This window comes from Pelmatolapia mariae, linkage group LG5, assembly GCF_036321145.2.
Source record: "Pelmatolapia mariae isolate MD_Pm_ZW linkage group LG5, Pm_UMD_F_2, whole genome shotgun sequence".
NCBI lineage: Eukaryota > Metazoa > Chordata > Actinopteri > Cichliformes > Cichlidae > Pelmatolapia > Pelmatolapia mariae.
In genome coordinates, this window is record NC_086231.1 from 31,350,482 (window position 1) to 31,371,347 (window position 20,866).

The 20,866-nt window shown below is 40.5% G+C and overlaps 1 protein-coding gene across 1 annotated transcript; it reads left to right on the forward strand.

The window, feature by feature from the left end:
• Positions 1-125: 125 nt before the first annotated feature.
• Positions 126-8,572, forward strand: ppp4r2b (protein phosphatase 4, regulatory subunit 2b). Its single transcript, XM_063474772.1, has 9 exons — positions 126-271; positions 903-984; positions 2,306-2,476; positions 3,431-3,524; positions 3,605-3,642; positions 4,799-4,873; positions 4,957-5,097; positions 5,198-5,499; positions 7,628-8,572. Exons 1-9 carry the CDS (start codon positions 238-240, stop codon positions 7,996-7,998), a joined length of 1,308 nt encoding a protein of 435 aa, XP_063330842.1. The 5' UTR covers positions 126-237; the 3' UTR covers positions 7,999-8,572.
• Positions 8,573-20,866: the final 12,294 nt, after the last annotated feature.

Below are 20,866 nucleotides of genomic sequence, written 5' to 3' on the forward strand. Positions count from 1 at the left end.
ATGTCGCCCCTTAAAACATTGTCTCATTTTCTCCGTCTGTTTGTGTAAATCCACATCCATTCATAAGTGGAGTGCTTCGCTCCCCCCGTGTGTTTCAGCGAACAGGCAGTGACCTCACGGCGCCATATTAAAATGCTTCCTCCTCTTTGCCCGTCTGTGAGGTTGTAGCTTAGCAGCCGCAGCTAGCCGCCAGTCTGCTTTTTTACATCTACAAGACTGACAGAGGGCAACGACGTGATGGAAATTGATTCGCTTCAAGAAGCTCTCAGAGGTTATACTCAGTTTATTCCTCTTGTTCTTTCATCGGCCGAGACCACACGATATTTGTGTCCGGCCCAGATTACGCTTTTGTAACAAATGATCGGATTGTATCGCTCACGCTAATGGCGCTAGCTAGCTGATACTCGAGGCTAGCGTTAGCTAAGGCTAGCATTATAAGCGGTTTCACGGAAATGGTTTAGTCATGAAAGAACGACGAGAAAATACAACTTATTCCTTTGGATTTACTGTAAAGTTCTTGTGTATTTGCCCTCAGTAACTGATAATATTCTCACAGATATGTATTAAGTATATGACGACTGTCACCGGCTTTTTGTACAGTTATTTGCCGGCTATGGTCTTCTGGCTAACTTAACATGCTAAACTTAGGCTAGCCAGCGAATTAGCAACACTGGTTATGTAAATAGATAACTTCAACGAGACAGGGTGACTCCTCGGGGATCTGCTACCAGCTTTTTATGTGTCGGCTAGAGTAGATTATAGCTGCAAGTAAACAAAATATCCAGGTTTATTGGCAGAGTTATCAAAACTGTTGGGAAAGCTGAGGTAAATCAAAGCCTGTGCACCTCCACTAGTTAAATGGTCATGTTAAGCCACTCAGGGTTTTTTTCCCATCTTAACAGATTTCGACAAGAAAGGAAAGAAGGAGCCATCTCCTCTACTGGAACAGTTTCTATGCCATATCGCCAAAACTGGCGATACCATGTAGGTGAAAACTACAGACCTATTTATTTTATCTCTTTGCTCTCTCTCTCTCTCACACACACAAATACAAGTGTTATCATTTTAAATAGGCCCTGTATGATGACATTTTATAGACCTTTTGGACTTGAGATAACAGCCTAAAGTATGTGTGGCTCAAAACTTTCATGACTATAAGTAATTTCAATTTGCTGTTATATTAGTTAACATGTATTTGTGTAATGGGATCATTTAAAATCATAAGGGCTTCTCACTGCAGTATCCTGTAGTTGTACTGTTGAAATTGAAGTAAGTTATTCTTACATAAGGCATAAGATTAAAGAAAATGGGCCAAATAAACACGTGGGGCTGGGTGATTAAAAAGGAAATGGTAAACAGAACAATTATTAAAATATTGTAATGAGAAAAGTTTAAGGTACTGACAAAGACATATGATGGGCATTCACCTGTATTTTGGGGATAGAAAGTGAGGAGTTTGTGGTGGGTCAGCATTGACCTAGCTACCAGAAATTCCACAATTCCACATGCCGGTGCAGACAGCAGCCCCTCAAGCCAGCAGGAGGAAACAGTGGCAAATGACAAGAGGTGTACACAAAATGACCACTAGCTTTCTTTTTGTAAGTGTTGTAAGAGCTTTTTCAAACGGAGGTGTCAGATGTCCAGGGCCCTCTGCAGGGATTTGAAGCAGCCAGTCAGTGTGTGTGGTTGTAGTTTTGGTGTCCAGCTAAAGATGTTTTGGGATATCTAACTTTCAAACATTTATGGTTAGTACAATACTGATTTGACACAACAGATAAACATCAACCACAGTGTTTGCCTAATGCCATTTTTTTTTTTTTGCAGATAGACCTAACTCTGGTAAAATTTTACTACACACATAAACACACATTCAGTCTAGGGGTGACATGTTTTTAAGGCCATGATAAAATTATTCTTTTCACAGAATAATCAATAATAATCAATAACAAATTTTTTTTAAACTTTTTTTTTTAATTGTTTATTTTTAATTGTTTATTTGACCTTTTTTTATATTGCATTTGATTTCCAAAATGATTTTTGGTATCTGACATTACCTGGCGTTATTAGATAATCGCAAAAATACAAAAGTGTGGGGTCGATTTCAGACTGTAAAAATACAGTGGAAGGGTCCATTTCTTTCATATAGCATAGGTCTGTTAACTTTAACAACATTGCAGTTTCTAATTTATGTGCCATTTGTCACAGTGATGGAAATCCTGAACTTTCTTTGACTTTTTTTAAGCTTCTAACATGTCTTTTGCCAGCGTGTTGACCTGTTTCTAATTATTCACTGTATTTCCTTTAGGGTTCAATGGTCTCAATTTAAGAACTACTTTCTGTTTAAATTGGAGAAAGTGATGGATGACTTCAGAGCCTCAGCACCTGAGCAAAGAGGTCCTGCAAATCCCAATGTGGAGTCAGTTCCATTTGAAGATATGAAGGAGAGAATTCTGAAGATTGTGAAGGGATACAATGGGTGGGTACTGAGCTGAAGTGGAACACGTGAGTCAGAAGTGGTATCAATGGAGAAGCCAAGCAAGGTTACCCTGTGTGTTATATGTGCACATATACACTTTTTCTTTCTTTCTTTTTTTTTGCTTGTTGTGAAAGCATTTCCTATTGCCCAAGTCTTTTCAGGCCAGTCAGTTTGCACTTTCTTTCAGAATTTTGCATAATTTGTGTCAACAGTACTTTTATTCATCAATTTTAGATACATTTAAAGTTAATTTTTGGTTGGCAGCTTTAAGTAAATGAGTGTACTGAGCAACTACTTCAGTTATTTGCACAATTTTGCTGTTAAACCTATAGTTAAAAGAACTGTGCTACTATTTATAACCTACTTTCAGAGTTGGGATTTAGCCCACCTCCAACCCTTCAGCACCATCTAGACCACATAAGACCAGTTCTAGATGAAAAACCATGCTGTGAAACTAGATTAAATTAGCAGAGTACAAAGATTGTTCAAAACCTGATTCAACTAGAGTTGCACCCAACTAAGTTTGTTTCTCTTCATCTCATCCTCAACTGGTTGCCCAACTGGACCCTCCCTTATCCTGGTTCTGCCACAGGTTTCTTCCTGTTTAAAGGGAGCTTTTCCTTCCCACTGTTGCCATAAAACTTGCTCGTAAGGGGTTGCCTGATTGCTGGGGTTTTCTCTGTAGGGTCTTTACTTTACAGTATAAAGCACCTTGAGGTGACTGTTGTTGTGATTTTGGGGTATATCAATGACACTGAGTTGAATCTCATTTCTTAAAGGGAGACTATTAGAGCTCAGAACAGTGTTTCTCAATATTATCTGTCCTTCCCTGTTGATTTTTATAACTGGTGACTTCCCACTCACGAACCACATAAAATAGATTCATAGACCTTCTGAAGGACACTTGTCCTGGTCACTGTGTGGTGAATCTGTTGCTCTGCTTCCATTTTTTAGAATCCCGTTCACGATCCAGCGCCTGTGTGAGCTACTTACAGAACCTAAGAGGAACTATACAGGAACAGATAAGTTTCTTCGGGGGGTGGAGAAGGTAAGACATGAACTGAAAAGTTAGGTATTTTTCAACTAATAACGTCTGTGATTAACTTAGAAATTTTTATTTCCCTCTAGAATGTAATGGTGGTAAGCTGTGTCCATCCAATCTCAGAGTAAGTAATGTGTTCAAGTTTAGAGTTTAATAGAATATTTATCAGGGATGGGTATTGTTTAGGTTTTATCCGATACCGGTGCCAAACCGGTACTTTTGAAACGGTGCCGGTGCTTAAACGGTGCTCGAACCGGTGCTTAAAGAATGGAGAACACAAACTTTGTCCAAAAACCTCTCATGTTCAGCTGGTTTTTTTTTTTTTGTAAAAAGGTAACAATGTTAGTCTTCTCTGCAGCTATAGGGCATATATGGTATCACTCTTGGCTGGAAGCAGTGCTTAATCAATGGAAAAAACACAAACTTTGTCCAAAAACCTCTCATGTTTAGCTGTTTTCCACTTTTTCTTTGGTCATTTTAGCCTTTTTGGCCAGGGTGAAGGAAGTATCTGCCATCAAACAAGAAGACAGCCGCATGTAACTACGACGGTGTTTGCTAGTTCACCTTACGTGCATTAATGTAATAATGTGGTTAGCCTACTCAACGTAAATTACACACGAACAACATTAAGCTACTGACCCAGAGAAGAACGGCTGCTGCTGCCATCATCATCCGTCATCATTTCTGCTACACTGGCAGGGCTAGGGGCCAGGACTCTCCTCTTCGGGTTCTTGGGGGATGTTGCTAACTCCGGGTCCGATAACAGGCACCACACCCGCAGTAGACGTGCTCGGTGTGAGCTCTTGCAGCAAGCTATCAAATACGGTGCATTTCTCGGCTTTTAAAAAAACGCTATGCGTTGCCAGGTGTTTCATCAGATTCGAGGTTTTACCTCCTTTGCACAGTATCACATTAAAGCACTTGTTGCAGGCTGCTGAGTTTGCATCTTTTGCTGTGAAGTACAGCCAGACTTTTGACCGCTTCGCCTTGGGCATTTTTAATCTGTAGCTCTGCTCTAAAAGAACGTACGTAACTGGGCCCGCCTACTATCCTCGGAAAGGTAAAATGATTGGCTAGAATCCAAAGTGTATGACATCTCGGGGAAAAAAAGCACCGAAATGTGCGCTGCTTTTCGGTCTGGTTACTACCGTTTATGTCAAAACCAGTGCCATAATGGCACCGGATACCGGTACCCATCCCTAATATTTATCTGCATTCAGTGTACATGCAGAGGGTTTTATTAATGCATTAATATTTTTTTCTCTTTCATGCTTTTGCAGGAAAAATGGATGCAGTGCTGTGAATAGAATGAATGGAGTAATGCCTCCTGGAAACACATCTGCGTTTACAGAGAGGTTGTGTTGAGGACAGATTATTGACCTGATTTAAATAAATGTATTTTCATTTATTTATTTGTTTTGGTTTGCTTTTTTGATAGGAAAGTGAATGGTCCAGGAACTCCACGACCACTGAACAGACCGAAAGTTTCTCTGGCCAGCTCACTAACAGCTAATGGTCTGCCAGACAGCACAGACAACAAAGACACTGACACGGACCCAGATGGCAACAAAGATTCCAGGTATGTCTGAATTCTTAACACACCAGGAGCACTCGCTGTCGAGCGCAATCAAAGCTGCTGGTCTCACATGTGTATGTCTGGTTTCTTATTTCATTGTTAGTGAGGTTTCAGCGTCAGGTGGATCTCCGGGAAGCTCGGTAAAGAACAAACACGATGAAACAGAAGAGGACATGGAAGCGGAACAGCAAGAGGTGAAGAGACTTAAGTTCAGCAAGGATGAAGAGGAAGAAGAAGATGAGGAGGAGGATGAAGAGGAGGAGCATGGGGTGGATGCATTGAGGCCTTCACATGGCACCTGCCACTCAAAAGAAGCAGAAGCCATGGTCCAAGAAGAGGAAGAAGAAAAGGTTGCATATAAGGAGGATGAAGCCTCTAGCAGTGCTGCTGCCACTGAAGACCAAGGTAGGTGTTCTTCAGTGCTGTTTGTTCATTGGTTGTGGACGTTAAGGCAGTAAATTTAGTACTGAGCAGTTTGAGGCTACAAAGTCGAGCTGACTCTACAAATGTAGATAATGAAAAATACAAGCGATCGTGCAAATGTGCTGGCTGTATTGGCTGTTCAGGTTTCTAGCGCACTAAACCAACCCCAGTTAACAATCAGATTATCGAGTTTAAAAACAGAAACAGCTCAGATGGTTTCTGATAGTTTTCCTTGTTCAGAAACATGCTTTAGAACTTTACCATAGGGAACCTGGAGAACAAGTCATATACGGCAAAACAGCTTGTCACTATTTTGGTTAAAAAGTAATTGTTTTTAAGTTAAAAAAAAAAAGAAAAGAAAAGAGAGACTATTCACTTTCTTATACTTGAAACTTTGTGTAAAATGACATGCTTGCTATGACTTTACACCGCAACATGAAACATCAAAGTCAGAGTTGACTTTAACTCTAACATATATAACTATAGCACATAAGGTGTGAACATCTGGTACTTTTTCTTTGATCTGAATAAAGGGACAACTTGTGGCTTTTAGATTTTCATGGGTACTTTTCACAAACACATGTTTTGGTGTCTCTTGTTGGTTGTTGAACAGTTCAACCAGTACTTTCTGTGTAAAGTGTGACTGCATGCAGTTGAATGTAACTTCCTCTGTTAAAGTAGTAACCACTGTTGTTTCCACGCTGTGGTTGTGGGAAATATTTATGAAGTTAACTAGTCATTCATCTGTTTGAACATTTTTAGAAACTGTTTTGTAAGTTGCACATACGCTGTTTTTTTCCACTCCTTCAGCCGTGCATTTCATGTTGTCACTGTTCTTCTCAGCAGCACCTTCACTTGTGACGACTTGGTCAACCAAACAAGTTCAAAGATGCATATTAGAAATTACTCCATGTCTATATCCTCACAATGTGTTTGTTTGTTTTTTGTGTCATTTAAATGAGTGAGTTACATCCAGACTACTGATGTGAAAATGTTCTTTGTCTTATTAAGGTAAAAATGCTCTCAGACCAAATAATCAGAGCAGGCTACACAATTGTCTTTATAAAGTCTTTTTTGGGGGAGGAGGAGGGGGGGGGTGCACTGTGGCTTTTCTGCCCAGTATTCAATATCATGACTGAGGAACTGATATAGATTGTAACCAGTTTCATAAATTGTCACTACATACAGTACATCAAGTCATTGATGTAAGCTGCAGCTTAACTAGTTAACTAAGGCATAGCGTTGAAAATAAAACTGACCCCATGTCCTATTAATACCATATAATTTGATGCACAGTGTGTGTTACCATAGGTCAGTCATAATTTGGGCAGCTGGCAGAAGAGAGGGACAGCCGAGCTGAGGGCCGAGTGATGCTGGATTTGTTAACAATGAAGCAGGATTACTCTGCACCCGCAAGTCTGCGAGTTCCACTGGTGTAAATTTCATCATTACACAGTTAGCAAAAGGATTCATGCAGACGTCTCTGTGCCTGTTGTTGTTGTTGTTTTGTTTGTTTTTTTTGTTTGGTTTTTTTTGTGGTGAACTTGCATTACAATCCAGGCATCGGACTTCAAGCGGATATCAAACAAATATAATACAAATGACTACTTGGCCGTTGGGTCTCCAGCTGTATTCTCAGCACAATATAATCCAGGTTTAAGAGGCCAGGTCTGCTGATACCTGAAGATGCTGTCAGTACCTTTTACTGCAATGACAATGTGGTGGCTGTGGTTTTCGCATTAAGTAGTTTAGACCAGAGTGGCCTACAAATACCTCTGCATGTGTACTCGTAGTGCAAGACCTGAACAGATGGTTAAGTAAAGTAAAAAGGGCTTCTTTGTAGGCACGAAAGGATAGTTTTAAATGATGTGAACCACATAAAGAGTTCATTTACTGATACAAAAGGTAACATTTCATTTATTATAATGCAGAAAATATACAGAAGCATTATTGGAGGTGAGAGTGAATTCTCAAGAATATATAATTTTCTTTCTGTAAATATCTTCATACTGTACTCCCCAGTGTAATGTTGGGATCGCGTACATCCCTCCCCCTCTGGAACTACTTTTGATTTAGTTTTTCCTCTGCTCTTTTTCACTTTTCTTTACAGAACCAACTAGCAGCACGGCGGCCGATGCATGTGCAGACTCGGGCCAGGAGGCCGAGCAGGCCGAGAGGGAAGTCCCGTGTGGCTCCGAGGACGAGGGCAGCGACATGGATCAGACAGAGCAGCAGGCACCCACAGGCGACCTGGAAAGCCCCGAGACCAGCAGAGACAGTGAGGAGAGCAACAGTGACCCAGTCATCAGCAGCAGTAGCAGCAGTGATAGCAGCTGTAGCATAGAGGAGAGAGCAGAAGCGGCCAGTGAAGATGTAGCTCTCACTCCCTCCAGCAGTACAAGTGAACCTCCTACAGAGGGCGATATGGGAAGTGCCATCTTAAACACTGGGAACACCGAGGAGCCTATGGAGCAGGACTAGACTGAGAGCCTCCCCTCCCTTTGCAGCCATGTGTGACCATAAACCAGCTTGTCCTTGACTCCAGCTTGACTGTCACTGGGAACGAGGACAGCACCTCAAACACAAGAAGAACGCCTCGTTACACTTTGGACACTCCTCCAAAATGGCTACCTGGCACTGATGTGGGCATCCCAAAAATTTTTTTCTTTTCCTTCTTTTTAACTGGAATATTTTATTGATCTTCCTCTCTTCTGTTTTTAAGTTTGCTTTTAAGTTTCCCTTAAAAGGGGTTGGTTTCTGCAGCTGTATTTTTGTTTTTGTCTCTTTCACTGGGGTTGTTTGAGTTCTGTGGTGGTCTGGTTGTTTAATGCCACTCACTCCAGCCATTTTGACATTATTACAGGATTGGTAGTCTTTAACCGTAGTGTAGCACACTGCCAGGGTCAGAACAGAGCTGCATCAGATCGTCATTATTTAAGAATTTCACATGTAAGCTAAAAAAAACCCAGCAAATCTGTTCCTGACCTAAACTATGGCAACCAACTAACCAACGTGTGTTCCACCAGAGATGTGAGACCCCCCCCCCCCCCCCCCCCCCCCCGTCCTGTTTAACCCACCCCACATTGATACACTACCAATCCTACTGAACAGTGACGGTCTACCTTGTAGAGGCGTCCTTTGTAAAATGATATTTCGGATGCATAAAACCAACATAATTTATGATCATTTCAATGAGTTATTTTGACATATATTTGTTTTTCGTTTTGTTTCGTCTGCCAGTTGTAGTTTCCAAAAACCAGCTGTAAGTACAAAGATCAGATGCTTTCTTTGTATTGTGATGTCACCATGTTGTTTCACCAACCGATATCCAGAGCAGTTTTCTGGTTCCAGTTCTACACTTGTTTCTGCAGCTGTACTTTTTGATATTTAGAATTTTAAATTTCTGTAAAGTAGATTTTTTTGTAGATTGTAATACAGTATGTGTTCACTGCCTTTGTGAAACCATATATAATTGTACAATTTCTGTGTATACTCTGAATGCTTTTGCTTTCAATGGGGTATTCAGAAACAGCAATAAATGTTAACATTTTTATGGTTGGTGGTCTTGCTCACTTAACCAATTAATGTTGTGCATTAATTATCTAGGAATATGTAGATGATGTGAACAACGAGCATATATTTGATGGGTTTAGTTAATTTAGAGGCGAGTTCTTTCCAGGGTCCAGTTTGGGTGTGTGTGCGTGCTCATTTGTGAGTGAGCAGGAAGTCCAGCCCACTAACTGGTTGTGTAATATTTGGACTTGACACTGTCCATATACTATTTCTGTCTGAGCTGTAGGTCTGAATCCTTGTTGGCTTTAGAGCCCTTTTAATAATGAAGTTGCTACCTATGGCTTGGCTTGCCACAGAGTGTTGGTGATAAGTTGGTTAAGCAAATCCTGGCACATTTCCACTTATGTTTTTTTTTTTTTCAAGCCTAGTTCTACTGGACATTTCTTCCTGGTAAAAGGGAGTTTTTCCTTCCCACTGTCACCAAGTGTTGGTCATGTGATTGCTGATTTTCCTTTCCAACACTGTAGGTCAGGGGTGTGGGGAGCTCAGGCCTCAAGGGCCGGTGTCCTGCAGGTTTTAGATATGTCCCTAATTCAACACAACTGATTTAAATGGCTAAATTACCTCTTCACATCTTGAAGTTCACCAGAGGCCTGGTAATGAGCTAATCATCTGATTCTGGTGTCTTGATCCATGGTGAGATCTAAACCCTGCAGGACACTTGAGGCCTGGAGTTCCCCCACCCCTGCTGTAGGGTCTTTTCCCTACAATATAAAGTGCCTTGAGACAATTGTTGTTGTAAATGTGGCAATATATAAATCAAATTGAATTTTCAGAATGTATTTTTACTTTAGATCAAAAAACAAAGCAGAATTGTTTTTATACATAATATAAAAACACTTGATCAGACTGGAATACATGTGGCCCTCGAACTAAAATGAGTGATGCACATGGATGCCTGGTTTTACAGTAGTTTCTGATTTGGAAATAATTTTCGTACCCTGGTTTTTCCTAGCCATACAGAGTTCCGCTGTACTCTAATTCTGCATCACACACACAATGGCATATCATAGTTTTAACACTAAAGGTAGGTGGATCAGTCCAGATGTTGATAGTTCATTCCCACGGTGGTATTTGTATCAGATCGATACTTTCATTCTATCCTCTTATTTTATTTATAGCCTATATCACATTTAAATAACAGAACCCAGTTTTCAAAATACATGAAAAGCTGAAAGGTGTGTTTTGTTGCGTTAACTAATTATTGAGGAAAGTCAAATTCATAAATCACGACACATTGCTCTCCCCTACATAAGCTGCAATACTGGCCCTGTATTTACTTTGTATCAGATCAATACTAAGTAAATAAGTATTACACAGCACTACTTAGTATTAAAGATAGTAATGTAATGATAACTTATGTAAATTCATCAGAACAAACGAGAAGAAAAAAATCAAAATTGTTGTTTACCCTGCATTGTGACACAGCTCTGTTCCAAGTATTGCATGTTGACTGATGCAATTCAGCCTCAACACTGGCTGCACATGCAATAACATGCTGGGATCATGAAAAACAGCTGGTGCTAAGAGCTTCTAATCCTTTTATGAGCAGAGGTAAAACGTGCCACGTAGCCTGCATGACAACAACCTGTAATGAAATGCAGCTGTTCTGTTTCTCCAGCAGTTGCTTTGTTAGGTTTATTCCTCCGTTACATGTGCAGCGGTCGACTTTAATGTCCAGCTTTGATGCCATCATGCGCAGATGGTGTACAAAGTGCAGTTTGTAGTTCTGTTAGGTTTCCTCATAGGCCATTTAAAAGAATCATGTTTTCTGTTCACAGGTGTACCCTTCCTCTTTGCCCTGTGAGAGCAGGGAGAGACTCCTGCCCCCACTGTAAAGCTGAATTGTATAATGATGTTAAAAAATGGATGGAATTTTTCATTTTACATAAAAGAGGAAAAAAACATGATCTGTTTGACTTTGGAGATATTAAAGACATGTTTTCTGTTAAAGCTCACAAGCATTTCTGGGCCTATGGCTACAATGGAAATATGAAAAGGAGTAAACCTTTGACTTTTAAATAAAGATGACTTTTCACCTCTCTTTCTTCAGTAAACCCATAAGCATAAGAGATGCTTCTGCCTGTATGTTCACATTATCATCTTTTGCCGCTGTCTTCACTGCTGAAATTTACCCAGGCTCACAGAGAAAATAAAGAGCGGACTGCATTAATCTGTGCAGCTCTGATTAAACGGTGGGCTTTGAAGACTAGTCTCCAGGGAGACAAATGCCAGATCCGGAGGGATATTAAACACAGTTTTGACCCAAGATGATTTTTAATCTGACCCGAGATTCATGAATGGCAGGTGCTGTCCACAGAGGAAGATGGCAGTTTTCATAGGTTTTGTGGTTTTCATAACTACTCTTTAGTGCATATGTTATTCCCATAGACTGTATATAAATGTTGGAATAACCACCGTGATGTAACCCAATGGTTGTTGACAGTTTGAAACATCAGTGCCAGCATTTTAAGATCTGCCATTATGAGTTTTGGAGCTAAAAGTGAGACTGGAGCCTTTTATTGTTAGCAAATGCTGGTATTAGCAAATTGCATCAGTATTTATCTGGTAATTAATGTTAAGCAACACACTAATAAAATACTTGAATTTTACCCACCAACAAAAAATTGCAACCTGCCCTTGAGCTCAGATATTAAAGGAATCAGTTACCATGTTAAATTTCATGACAGTACAGAAAAATACAAAACAAGTATTGCTGCCAAGGGTTGCCAGCAGGAAGCATCTTCTCTCCAGAGAATTTGGTTGCATGGTTTAAGCTTGCAAACTTGCATCTGAACAAGCCACAAGACCTCTGGAACAATATTGTCTGACCGTTGAGACTGAAGTGAAGCTGTTTGGTCATAATGAACAGCATCACATTTAGGGTAAACCAAAAGCATATCAACACAAAGACCTCATACCAACTGTCCTGCACGGTGGCGGAGGCTTGATGATTTGGGTTCATTTACTTGGGCGACCTGCAGTCATCGACTCAAACAAGAACTCCTCTGTATGACAAAGTATTTAAGTCAAATGTGAGGCCAAAAAAAGATGAATGAAGGTATAGCAGTCCAGACCTTACTCTCAAATAATAGTGCTTCTACAGGCTATTGATTCAGTTTATATGAATCACAGAGCCCCTGTAAAAACTTTCTGTCTCACATAATCATCAATAATAGTAATAACAACAACAATAGTAGTAGTATTACCATTAGTGTTAGCATTATTTAAACTGCTGGAATAAAATATTTTCCTAAATATGGGCTAAATAAAGTATTTTGTGGTGATTGCTGTCATCTACAATTTTTTGCTGTGAGATGAGGACAGTGAAAGAAGACCTGCCTCGAGCCTTCCTGAAAATCAAAAATCAAATTAAATTAAATTGAAAGAAAACACCATTCAGATAAAAAATATATATTTTGAAACCCTTCACATGGTGTAAATTGTCTCACTGCCGGCAGACATGTTGTTAGCAAGTAATTATAAGAGTTTATGTAGAGGTTGGAGTGATAGGTGGAGCGAATAAAGTGGAGCCTTTGATCAAACTCCTCGGTAAAATAACTATGAAATTAAAATCCAACCGACTCTGCACCCCACTGGGGATTGGGGGTGTCTTTGGAAGTTTTTGTCAAATCATACTCATTCCCCTGAGTCGTCATGTGAAGTGGAAGGAGTTCAGCGTTGGATACAGTCAGTGACAGTGACAGGATTAAAAGAAGAAATATACAGAGTCTTTTGAAAGTCATTATAACAGATTGGAGCATGCGAGTGGCTCAATAGGATTGAAAGTTCACAGATGGAGCAGCAGCAGCAGTGTCAGCATCACTATGTCCTCCTTGACCAGTAAGAGACCGGCAGACGCAATCTCTGTGTCATCCAATAGAGGGTACTGTTTAGTTTCCCAGGCAGACCAAACATGCTTATATTCTCCTCTAAGATCTGAATGCAGCCCAGGTTTTCTTTCTCCCCCTCCTCCTCCTCTCGCTGCTGCTGCTCATGGTGACATATTCAGTATGCCTCCTAATACACTGCCTTGAATCATCATGACCCCTTTCAGTTCCATCCAGCGCTGTCCGCACAATGAACCCTCGCCCGTCTAATTTTCTTTCTGTGGGTGCTCAGTCTGCGATTGCTTGTGAATGAAGATGACACAGCTGTCTTTTTCTTCACCGTCTAACAGCCAGACAGCGTGTTTGCTGCTCCTGCTACCGATGCATTTATCACGCCTGTTTGAGAACTGCATCAGATCAACTCCCATGTGTCTCATTTCTCACGGGACAAAAATATTTTATTTGAATATGCTACTTGTATCTGGTAGCTAGTTTGGTGTCTTTTTGACTTTCTGTAAACAGTTAGTGTGTCCGCTGGAGATTTTCTGGTCTGCAGGTTGGTGTCAATGTCAGGTTGCATTATTTGATGCACAGCAGGGTTTAACATTCTGAACCCCTCTGTCAAAATGGCATACAGCAGCAGTGGGTGGGACTCTGTTCAGTGTGTTGGCAGACTAGACAAGTCGCTGGGGAAAAAAACATAAATTCTCTCCGTATTTCAAGAACATGAGGCGTATCTAAAAATGGATTTGGTTCAACCACAGGAGGCCTCCAGACAGACTTCGCAAGAAGCGCTTAGCAAAGTGTGGACACTGAGAAATACTATGTAATGTCCTGAATGGGTGTGCTGAAAAAGGTAGGGATTGATGCCCAGACTGGGGGTTTTTGCAGAGTGGAGTTTTATGCAACTCCTCGTGGAGGCGGCGCACTCTGAGGGCACCGACCTCAGGTGGCTGCTGTTTGAATTTCCACTTTACTGTCAGAATGGCATCATCACAAAGAGACAGTATATGGGGTTAATGCTTTGATCTAGCCAGTCTATTTGTGTCAGCGCCTTTCAGCATCAACCTTCTGATCGGTTTCAAGTCCTGTCAAGAACGCCAAGGCAGGAAATTGTAAGACATTACACATTATGTGAAGTGGTGACATTTATGGCTGGTGATAAAATGCTGGCAGTGAGCCTGGCTGGGAAAAATCAGGTCAGTGTTAAAAAAGAGATTGTCTATTTGACTCGTACTGAAGCGCTTAACCTTATGTTTGAAAGCTGTGCATCTTAGTCCCATAGACACTGCAATATTGAGAAAATTGGAAATGAGCAACCAAGGGATGCAGCTTCGCAAATCTTTTATGTAACACTTGAAACAGCCTGAAGGCCTGTGCCTGACGACCTGAGCTGTCTTCTACAATATTTGATAAGCAGTCCATTGAGGCACTGCAGAGTAAGGTCACATGGGGTATTATTGGCAAAAAGTCATAGAAACAAAATTGAAAACAATTTGTTGAAGAAAACTTGGGCCAGTCGTTTAACTAAAGGGGGCCCTGGAGTGGCACAACCCCACAAAAAGACAGAAACATGTATGGATTGGATGGATGGTAAACCTTTCATGGGAAAAACGTTGGTCGTACTCAACAACATGCACTGCAAGCTCATGAGAAGTATACATAGAGTGGGCAACCCCCAAAACAGGAAGGGTTTTACAAGTGGAGGCCACTGACATGTCTTTGAATTCTGCCCTCTGTAGGCTGATCATTTTATTTTCTATTAAACAATATGACATTTGTTTGTTCCTAACACATTACTTAGTCTATATATTAGTATATATATCCAGCATGACGTTTTTCCTCATTCAGAGTGGATGTTTTCAAAGTGTTCCTTCACTTGCAACCAGACTGTATTTTGTTAGCGCCATTACTACAAATCTATCATGTGCTTCCGTGCAGCCGCCATATTTGCTATGGGGCACACATGTCTTGTATGCATGTTTATAGAAGTGGAGGTCTGCCCACAATTAAAATCATCATCTAGGATGTGCTACATCCTGGTTAGATGGATGTAGATAGAATTTTATGATTTTCTTATGACCCTGATGGGTTCTCAGTCCAATCTGTAGCACTTCAGCTAAGATGCCACCAGCTGACATTCAGTTTTTTACCTTAAAAAAGCATCATGGGCCATCCAGTGTAATAGAAAAAAAGTTTCCTTGATAGCCTTTCTGTATGTGACACTCCTGTGAAGTACACTAACTGACTTTACTCACCATGCTGGCAGCATAGGGCCTGCCTGCTTCCCTGAGCCACTCAGCCTAATGGCACTGAAGGGTCTTGTTTATAACAGTCCCGTGCTTTTAGAGGCCATTTCCAGAGATGCGACCTGCTCTTTGCGCCGGGTTGTAAAAAGTGTGAATGGGAGACTAATAAAGGTGCAATTATAGCGATTGTGTGTGTGTGTATGCAGTGATACTGCCTCTGAGTGGGTCTGTGCATGTGTGCGTCCTGTGGCTGAGGAGGCAGGTTGCCTGGATGCTTTATGATGATGATAATGGATTGTTTGGCCACAGTGAAGAGGCACATGGGAGAGGATCTGCCTCAGATACCTCTCCATGCAAAAAACCCCAGACATATAGTAATTCTTATAATGGCCAAAAGCAAAAATAAGCAACAAACTGAGTGAGCGCTTCACTTCAGCTCTGTAAAATAAATACATTCAGCATTTGTCTGTCTGAAGCCTTCAAAAACAGCTAAATAACACAAGCTCCTCTGTTGTGGCCACTTAAGCTTTATTGATTTAAGCTTCAGCTGGAAGAACATAAAGTTGAAATGTAGCTTGAGAGAACATGCTATGCATGGCTGAAAACTGCTGCTGTGGGAGGCCAGAAAAAAAAAAAAAAATCCCGTGCCACAAGCAGCGTGCTTTCAACACAACAATAGACCTCCTGTCACTATTTTAAATCAATAGGCAGGACACAAGAGTTACTCACTGAGCCTGCTGGAAAGGTCTAGAGAGCGGCATTCTAACGTGTACGGGACATGAATTACTGAGACATGGCATATACATTATAAATGAATGCACAAGATGGAGGGTGTAAATATTAAAAGAATCAAACCTTTCTAAAGATGTGAACTTCAGGTTTACCTCATGCTCTCAGTGGAGCTTAATAAAAGCTAACGGCCTATATAAGCAAACCACACACACACACACACACACACACACACACACACACACACACACACACACACACACACAGAGTTTTCTCTTTTTAGCTTATTTTCTGTTTGAGGTTGAGTTTAAAATGTAACCGTTACAATTTGAATTTAAAGTGATGTCTCGTCTCTCAATAACCGCTCGTACCATGCTGAAATTCTTACTTGTTTTACCGCAGTGCTTCTTAATGTGGGAGGGGAAATGCTTTGAAAATGAAGAACAGATTAATTTTATTTTTTCCCGCCATTTCATTTAGTACAGTGGCGCTGTTGGTTTAGCTCGCAGATGTGCAGAATCAAAGCCAAATGCTAGCATAGCTCCTAAGAGAACAAAAACAACAGTGTTTAACGATGGAGAGTGGGGTGGATTTTAATTCCATCGTTATTTCATCAATCATTTTGGGGGTTTGGAATATTTAAGGCTTTGTTTTTGCTGTATGGTACTTGTGACTAAATTTTCTTTTGGCAAGACAAAGTTACTGTATCTAAATGATACGTGTGGACTCCTTCAAAGTGCGCTTTCTGAACTGACCTGATCAAACAATGTTATTTGACATAACAAGATTGAAATTCTAAAGGCTTGCTAACAGTCTCTACAGACTACAGTGTTCACAACCAAGATTGTGACACTGGAGTATTGGGGGTCTACTTTTCCACTTTTTAGTACAATAGACAGTGAAGTGGTTATACATCGATACCTACCCTGCTGAGCAATAGTTTGTACAGGGACAAACATTTAGACAAACCTCCACCTGTAACCTGCATCAAACTGCTCGACCCAGGAGTAATATGAGGGCAGTTAGCTTAGCTAGCTTCATGAATAGCTGTTAGCTTAGCTAGCTTCACTAATTTCTATTTCAGGGGCCATAGCACTGCAAAGAATTTTAGTTTTTTGATTTTGGATGACATTTTGGGGTGGGGTGGGGGGTTGGGGTCGTATCTGAAGCTTTATAGCGATCCAGAATAGCTGTTTAAATTAAATTTGGTTTTAAAGAAAATTGATAAAAATGAAAAAGAGTTTGTTGACTTTTGATAAATGCTTTTAGTTGCTTTTTTTGTTTTGTTAGGGTTAGATGAAACTTTAAAGCCTCGGTGTCAAGTACAGAACTGCAGGGAGGTGGAACTGAGCCTAATCAGCTAGGTCAAGTTAAAAAAAATACACTTACTGGCATCTCTAAACCTCACTAATTTGCACGTTCTTCCTTTTTTTTTCTTATCATTCAGGGCTAATCAGGTGTTCACCACCTGATGGCGAAAATGTCAAAATTTCTCTATTGCAAATATAACTATTCCTAACTTCCTAACTACCACACAGTTTTTTGAACATCTAGAATGGAGTGGGGAGCATTAACACTTTAGTCACTGGACATTATACCTGCTTGTCCCCCATATAACATCAAGGACCAATGAAGAAACTCCGGGGTCATGAAGAACTCCGGAGCTGCTGATGAATGATCTTGCATTTGTTACTACAATGTGCATGAAGATGATATCAGTAATGTTAGTGGGTGGGAGAAGAAAAACACAAGTAGAGATTCTCTAACAAGTATGACTCAGGCAATAATCAAAAGCTGTGATTCCTTCCAAAGTCAAAACCTCACTGGCTGAGCCTGCAAACATCAGGCCCTGCTCAGGGGTGAGATGAGTCCTTCGGATCCAGTGGGTAATGTGGTGGACAGCTCGTCTTTCCCGTTCTTTCTCTTGATCCTTGCTCTTTTGCCGCCATCCTGTTGACCGAAGCCTATAATTTGGAATGTGTATAATGGATAAATTAGCTGTCAACCAATAAATCTGCAGAAAAGGGAGCCACAGAGGTTCATGCGATCTGACCCAGGAAACTGTGCGGAGAGAATAGTTTAGCGGCTGTGGGAGGACGGGCTGCAGTGAGTTACGGCTCTGCTGGGCCATAAACAAAACACAGGAAAAGGGGCCTTTGAAGCTAACAAGACCACGCAAGGGTCAAAAACGTACTCAGAGGCATTTAATGTGTCTTTAGTATTCAAAGAGTTGGCCCACATTTTGTATTCATTCAAAGGACAGAAGAGGAAAGGTTGTTAGATGGAAAGCAAAGATACATTTCACATTATAAAGCTCTCATTTGGCCAAAATATATAATACAGTGTTTCATTCTGAGTTCTTAATTTTTTCTTAAATGAAGAAATTATATTTCTAGATTCATTTGCAACCCCTGATAGTAGATGTCACTTCTGAAAGTCAGTCCTGTTTCTGCCGGCCGTCTGTCTAATTAAAGAGAAGATTAGGTGGCACACCAGCTTTAGCAGACAGGGAACTTGCTGCCTTATTGCCCGTCCTGACCTTTTAGCAAAAGTGCAAAGAAATGACTCGAAGACAGAAGCAGGAGCAGCAGGCAATGATGGTGCCACGGTGCAGCTGTATCAAACCCCGGTGAAGGTTTCTTAGAGTTAATTAAGAACCTGTCAAAACATTTTTCCTTCCCTCTTTGACTCAAACCATACAACCTATTTTTTGTCTTTTCCTGTTTCTCTGTGAGTCTCTTGACAGCCCTGTCTTGCTGCTGGTGTTTTTGATTCGAATCCAGGGTTTTGCAAAATATTGCCTTTTATTCTCGTCAGCATCTTTGACTTACTGTGTGAGTAAGTTAGTTTTCATTCCAAGCATGTAAAATTTATGGCTTTAAGTAATAGCATGAGGATCTGTCACTCCTAAATCGTTACATATGAACACTTGTTAATATACTTGTTTTTGGTAACACATTGAGTTAGTGTAATTTTTCCACATGCACTCTTCGTGCTGAGAAAGGAGCATATTTCAACCCAAACCACAATGTTTTCCTAAAGCTAACCAAGTAAAGTAAGAATTTGTTGAGGATTTTATACTAAACTAACATAATTTATATGTACAGACTTGGATGAAATTCCTTTGTCTTCACTGATGAATGCCTGAAGTCTGGAACCCATGAACATCCCAAAATGCTCTGTTTCCGTCCCTTGAGATGACCTGCTAAGGCTTTACTGTAGCCACCTTCAGTTGCTGCTTGTTTATGAGACTTTCTGCATTGATTTTCGTCTTCAGTAGCTGGAAAGCATGCTGTGTTGGGTTGAGATCAGGCGTCTGATTTGGTCATTGAAGAAATCCCATTTGTTTGCCTTGAGAAACTCCAGGTTGCTTGTACAGATTGCTTTGAATCAATATCCATTTACACTGTGATGCTATGGCTGATCAGTTCTGCAGCATTTGGCTGAATCTGAGCAGAGTATAACTCTGTATACATCAGAATTCATCCTTCGATCTGTGTCATCAATAAAAACTAGACACCCAATTCCACTGGCAGCCATACATGACCATTCCATAATAGTTTATTAACACCATGTTTGACAGATCATGTGTTGGGCCGTGAGTTGTTCCTTTCCTTTTCTACACATTTTCCCCATCATTCTGGTACAAGATGACCTTGGTTTCATCCCTCCAAAGTATTTTTTTCATGACTGGATGGATTTGGTTTTCTGGCAAGGTCTGATCTCATTTCCTAATCTTGAGTGTAACCAGCGGTTTGCACCTTGTTGCTCTTTTTAAGAAAGTACAACATTGCTGATTTGGCCACTTCTAACATTTTTGCTGTCTCTTTAGTAGGTTTACATTTTATTGTCTTATATTGTCAGTCTAATAACGTCCTCCCTCAATACAGAGACAATTCCTTAGGGTTTCGTATGTAAAATAACACAAATTCAGGTCCCTTTGAGCCTCTAAAAATGGGGGACTGCGATTCTTACTGCAGTGCTTTTCAACAGAGGTGGGTGGATCGATCCAATAAAACAAATATAGATAGATAATAAAATATAGATATGCATAGATAGGTTTATACTTTTTGTATGAGCTTTTAGACACATTCTTTTGAACAAAACAAACATTTTATGTCACTTTAATGTAAATTTATTTTTTAAAGTCAAATAATAAGAGATAAACCAACGATTACACTGGAAATAGATGATGTTTCTTCCAAATTCCCTACAAATTTCATTAGCATGGAGAACAAAAAGTGCATGTGTGTGTGGGAGTGATGGGGCGACTCACCTCACAGCTAGAAAATCCTGGGTTCAATGTGCAGTTTGTGGGTTTTCTCTGGGTGCTCCAGTTTGTTAGGTTAATTGGTGATTCTAAATTGGCCATCAGTGTGGCTGTGAGCGTAAATGTTTGCCTATTTGAGTTTCCCCCGCAATGCATCGACGACCTCTCCAGGGCGTCTTATAATTCAGTTTAATAAACTCATTATGAATTAACTTCACGTCTATGTTTGTAGTTAATAAAATGTAGGTGTTACTGCTTTGTGAGCACACATTCTAACATTCATTCCCATATTTCAGTTCAGTTCCATTCAGTTTTATTCATATAGCGCCAGATCACAACAACACTGACCTCAAAGCACTTTATATTGTAAAGTAAAGACCCTACACCATTACAGAGAAAACCCAAGAATCAGACAGCTCTCTATGGCCAAGCTCTTGGCAACAGTGGGAAGGAAAAACTCCCTTTTAACCAGAACCAGGCTCGGGGAGGGGGATGCATCTGCTGCCACCGGTTAGGGGTGAGGGGGCAGGATACACTGTGGAAAAGAGCTCCAAATCAAAATGTCAGGTTCCTGGATGTTGTCTGAGCTCATATCCTGAGGAGGTAAATGACATACGTCCTTGTGGATTTTATTATTCTTTTTATGTATCCGATCACTGTCCACCGTATGGAGAGTGATTCATCTCTCCTGACTGTCT